We start from the raw sequence: 5077 nt of genomic DNA on the forward strand, positions 1-5077 counted from the left end.
ATATATATATATATATATATATATATAAGAACGCACAAAACATTGTGAAAATAATTTATTTGATTAAAGGGCCATAACATAAAATAAGTAATTCAATTTAACACAATTTATTAAGGGACATTTAGATTTCAATAATGTAATGTTTCCCCAAAAACTCACTCTAAACCCTAAACATATAGATAATACCTGAAACAATTCTACTTTACTTGTAGATGTATATTTCACTTTTATGTCAAGGTCAAATTGTCAGTGAGTGAGCAGCAGTTATGAAGTATCATGATATCTGACCATTTAAGTCATTATAAAATGCTTTACAATGTGTAATGATTATTGTTATTAAGTACTGTGAATATTTAGGTGTTTATACCTATAAGCATTCAAGGATATGAGCAGATTATAACGCATTATAAGTATGTTATTAATGCATTATAGACATAGGCGTCATAGAAAATGTTACCAAGAAATAAAATAAATAAATAGATAAATAAATAAAAAGTTTAAACTTCTATTTTTTTTTTTTTACTATGTGTTAAATACCTTAGCAGCCAAACATGGGTTACCTGCCAGAATGGCTGGTGAGACTAATCATAGAGGATATTAATATGAACTATAACATCAAAGCGGTGCGCTGGATTTAAATAACACAAGACAAAACAAGAGCATGCAGAATGCAGTCCATTAAACGTTTCATCTCAATTCTCTTGGTTTTCATAATCGCTTTCTGTCGCATAATAGAAAAGTGATCAATCTACCGGCCCCTAACGTCAATCACTGATTTTAAAGAAGCGCATTCTGCCCCTGTGTCTGCTGCTCTTCCGAGCGTACCAGAATAACATATTTTTACTTGTGGCTTCTGTTAACCAAACTCTTGTGCGTGATGCTGAGCAAATGCTTACCTCAATGTGGGACTAATAGCAACAGACCACACTCTGTCATACATGGGGATGGTGTCTCTGGGGCAGCTGGAGGTCAGACTCCAAATCTAGAGAAACAAAAGTCCCTAGTAAGCACATTTAATAATGTATACAAAAACAAACATACTATGTCCTTCCATCCATCCATTATCATCTGTAACCACTTATCCTTTATAGGGCTGTGGGGTTGCTGGAGCCAGTATGTCACAAGACCATACTATGTTATGCACATGAAATATAGAGCCCTTTTCTCTTAGTAGACATGACGTAACGTACTCATATTTGTTTGTTTACCATATTTTATTGTAAATTTTCACATTTTCTATTTTGAAATTATGTCTTTAACTATTGCACTGTTTGTTGTTATTGTCATGCACCAGTCACTAAGTCAAATTCCTTGTATGTGTAACATATTTGGCAGTAAACCCTTTCTGTTTCTGATGACATATTTTTGTGGGCGGAGCGTAGGTGGAGCAGGAAGAATCATTCTCAGATCCAATTTTTTTTTCTACTTTACAAGTTTCACTGAATATGTCCAGTCACTCCCTTTCCGTGAGTGTTACCTGAGAAAGTTACCATTAACCTACCGCGAAAGCCAAGTCCTTTAAATACCACAGTGCATCGTAAAGGAAAATGTATAAATCTTTGGATGGCTATAACTACCCTGCTGAAAAGGTTGCTAATCCAGCATTTGCAACAGTTGCCTACACGGCTAAGCAACCCCAAAAAGGAAGACCCACTAATCAAAAAGACTGTGGTGGAGCAGCCATGACAGCTTTGGTTAGCAGAGGGCTAGCCAAACTATTAGCAAGGTAATCTAAAAAGTATTAGTGACATAGTATTGAATCATAGTTTGTCATCGCAAAGGTATGCAGTAAAGTTGGAGCCATACTCAAACATTCAATTCTCGCACCCAACAACAAAGCAAGATGAGATTTTCAATGTGTAACTCTTGCCTCCAGCTAACGCTGCAACGTAATCATGACATCGGCTCTAAAAGGGTCTTTAATGCTGAATTATCATGAAGCTTATGGTGAATTGAATCTGAAGTGAAATGTTCTTGTTCTGGAGAAATGTAGAGTTATGTTTCAAATAAAGTCTACGTCCTACAGTCTTCCCATTTGTGAAACAAATGTGGAGTCTACACGTCATGGAACTGTGCATCGCATCGATAAATCTGGATTGTAAGAGGTCGTTCTGACCCGGGTTGTTCGGTCTCTGGATCCACTGACGATGAGTCCATCTTTGGAGTCCAGGCAGTTGACTTCCTGGTTGTGACCCGACAACTCCACCGACATGTCCCTCCTCCTGCTGTGAACCAGGATCCTGCCATCACTGAGAAAAGAGGAGTCATTTTTCAGGACTAGTTTGAAACTATCAGGATTATCACGTAAGCAGTCATTGAGGAAAAAATATATGTATGCAAGTCATCTTCCAGTATGGGTTAATAGCTATCACTGTATAACTGTTATAAACTCAAAAGGGAAGAACAAATAGAACACGTGGTAACCTTCCACCGCTGATCAGGTGAGAGTCTGTCAGGACGAAGCGGCAGACATCGCCCTTGTGGCCCGAGTATATTTTAAACGGGTTACGCTGGAGCCTCCCAGAGTCCGAGCGCAGATGGTACGCTCCAATATCGGCAGCCTGAGACAGAAACAGTACGTTCCCATCAAGCTGCAACCATGGCAACAGTCTGAAAACAAGATACGAAATTTGAGAGAAACAACGCGCTGATGTGCTTTCTTTGCGAGAGTTAGTTGAGAAGATGGATTTAAATCAAATGCATGTGTGTTAAATATGGAGACAGTCAGGACATGGTTAGCCTAGCTTTATATAAATCTAGGTTAACCCGGCTAACCTGGCCCCAGAGGCCTTATGCTACTGTAAAACACATCATGCATAGTACACAAGCTAAGAATTCAAATTTTTGTATAGATTTTCTCATTTGTTACACTGCATATTGTCTAGGTGATATGTAGAAAATAAGGTCAAAGCATTTCAGCTTTTAAACAGTTAATAGCGAGAATACTCACTCACTTTGTTTTCCATTTGAGAGGAATTGCCTTTTTGCAGACCCCGTCGTACCAGTTTTGAGCTATCGTCACCCTCTCCTTCAGCGGGATGGAAGGATATCTGCAATGACAGCGACAGTTAAACAACACTATCCTATCACCACTGTTTATTTTGAAATGATTGGCTAGTTTACGATCTAAAACATGCCCATCCCATCGATGCAACGGTAGAGGACATACTAGAACACTGTGTTAAAAAGTTTTATGTCAAGTTTTCTGATCTGAGGTTTAGAGATATCTGTCTATGGGATTTTTGCCTGAACTCCAAAAACAATGGAGGTGAATGGAATTTATTTTGTGGCGCTCACAGTAATAAAAAATTTCATTTAAAAAAAGCAAGAAAAACAGTTAAGTCTTTTTTCAAAGTTAGTGGTTATTATCCGCGAATAGAATACTATTTTCATGAGGAATGGGTAACAGAGGTTGTTTTTTTCACTAAACAGAATGAAGTCTGTGCCTCATTTGCAGTGCGAGTGTAAACATGTAGCGTTGAGTGCCACTTTACCAAAAGTTCCCAGCAACTGGAGTGAGTCAACCACTTTCAATTTGATTCTAAACGGTTGGAGACCCCTAAAGTAGCTTTGAGCCATCATTCTCATTGTTGTCAACATAATAAATCACAAGGTGCCCCGGTGGTCTAGGGGTTAAGGTGCCAACCATTCCTTTTAATTGAGTAGTTGATGAACTCAACTCCAACATTTACTTTATTCCTTTGATGATTTCAGCAGCAAGGCAGCAAATATACCCAAAACTTTTAAAACTGGTTTTCCAAAATATCTCAGACAAAACAAAAATCAATATGTTCCAGAGTTAAAACAAGCAACGGCCCCAGGGCCCCAGAACTCCAGGGGCCAGTAAGCTCCATGCGCATTGTCTGTCAAATGGTTTGTGTAAAAACATTGCTGCCATTGGTGTTCTGTGACCTGCTACTCTATTCAGGAAGGTAAACCGACTAATGGTAAACATACAGTCAATGCGGCCAAAGGATGAACGTTCAGTAAACACCGTCAGTGCACTAGCCCAGGCTAACGCGAGGCTAAAACAATAAAGTAAAATACACAGCAGGTTTGTCATCAGTGTGCGACTGTTATCTTACATGTCCGTCCCGTTCCGAGTGATTCCAGTGTTTAAAAATTCTTTGGCAATGTTCCTCCACACTGCGTCCCGGTTCACAAAGTGGTAAGTGGTTTTACAAACTTGAGAGAGGTGACTGAGGGATTTGTAGCCCAAATAAGACAAGATATGATAGAGAACATCTTCCGGCAGCTGCGATAACAGCATGCTGACAGCGCTGCCCTTGCCTCCTCGCGCACGCTGTGTCCGGGTCTCTGCCGTGCGTCGCACCCGCACGCGGGGCTACTTTGTAAAAGCGGGTTTTGAACGTAGTAAACAAAATATCTCATCTTTAGAGGGCAGCAGGACTATTAGCGTTGTACGGTGAGCATGACAGAGGAAACAGGAAGTAATTTCAGCAATGACAGCTGATGACGACTTCCCTACGTAACTGCGCTGGGATCTCTCCGGTGCGTCTCTGCATTTCTCAAACTTTTGTCTGTCCAAATAGCTTGTGACGTTGTGTGAATTCATAGTGCGTTTATTTCCTGAAATAAATTCGTTTATTTATATTTAAAATGTTGTATTTACCTACCTTTCAGTGTTGTATGTGACAATATTATGTTATATATATATATATACATATATATAACTATATAGCACTTTACTTTTCAATAAAACAATAAAATGAAACTATAAAACATGCCACGATAATGAGACAAGAAAGGGGAAATTAGGATTAGAGCACGGCAAAATATTAAAATAGTCAGACGTAAAGTAAAAACAAAACAGGTTAAACAAAGCAATAGGCAAAAGTGTACAAATCTGCACTGGGAAAATAATTTCCAGAAGGGATTTTAACAGATTTGAGATGCTCAGGCAGGGAGTTCTAAAGCTGTCACCCTCAGTGAAAAAGTAAGTAGTTTAAATGGGATTTGCTGACAATAAGAAAATTATAGGATGTCACCATTCTTTTAACTAAGAAATAGAAAGCCAAAGTCCTGAAATCACCTCCAGACTCATGTTTCACTAGCC

At 38.8% G+C, this 5077-nt stretch overlaps 1 protein-coding gene across 2 annotated transcripts in view; it reads right to left on the minus strand.

Moving 5' to 3' along the window:
• Positions 1 to 4468, minus strand: part of LOC116401541 (F-box/WD repeat-containing protein 4-like) — a 12062-nt gene extending 7594 nt beyond the window's left edge. Inside the window, exons 1-5 of one of the 2 annotated variants that reach the window (XM_031879996.1) lie at positions 4086 to 4468; positions 2955 to 3050; positions 2425 to 2610; positions 2117 to 2249; positions 897 to 982 (exon numbers count right to left, since the gene is read on the minus strand). In XM_031879996.1, coding sequence (XP_031735856.1) covers positions 897 to 982; positions 2117 to 2249; positions 2425 to 2610; positions 2955 to 3050; positions 4086 to 4270 — 686 coding nt within the window. In that variant the 5' untranslated portion in view covers positions 4271 to 4468. Of the gene's footprint in view, positions 1 to 25; positions 983 to 2116; positions 2250 to 2424; positions 2611 to 2954; positions 3051 to 4085 lie in introns of those variants that run through there. The other variant, XM_031879997.1, reaches the window with a different exon arrangement.
• Between the last annotated feature and the right edge of the window lie 609 nt (positions 4469 to 5077).

The sequence above is a fragment of the Anarrhichthys ocellatus genome, unplaced genomic scaffold (genome assembly GCF_004355925.1).
Source record: "Anarrhichthys ocellatus isolate YVR2014 unplaced genomic scaffold, GSC_Weel_1.0 scaffold517, whole genome shotgun sequence".
In the NCBI taxonomy this organism is placed as follows: domain Eukaryota; kingdom Metazoa; phylum Chordata; class Actinopteri; order Perciformes; family Anarhichadidae; genus Anarrhichthys; species Anarrhichthys ocellatus.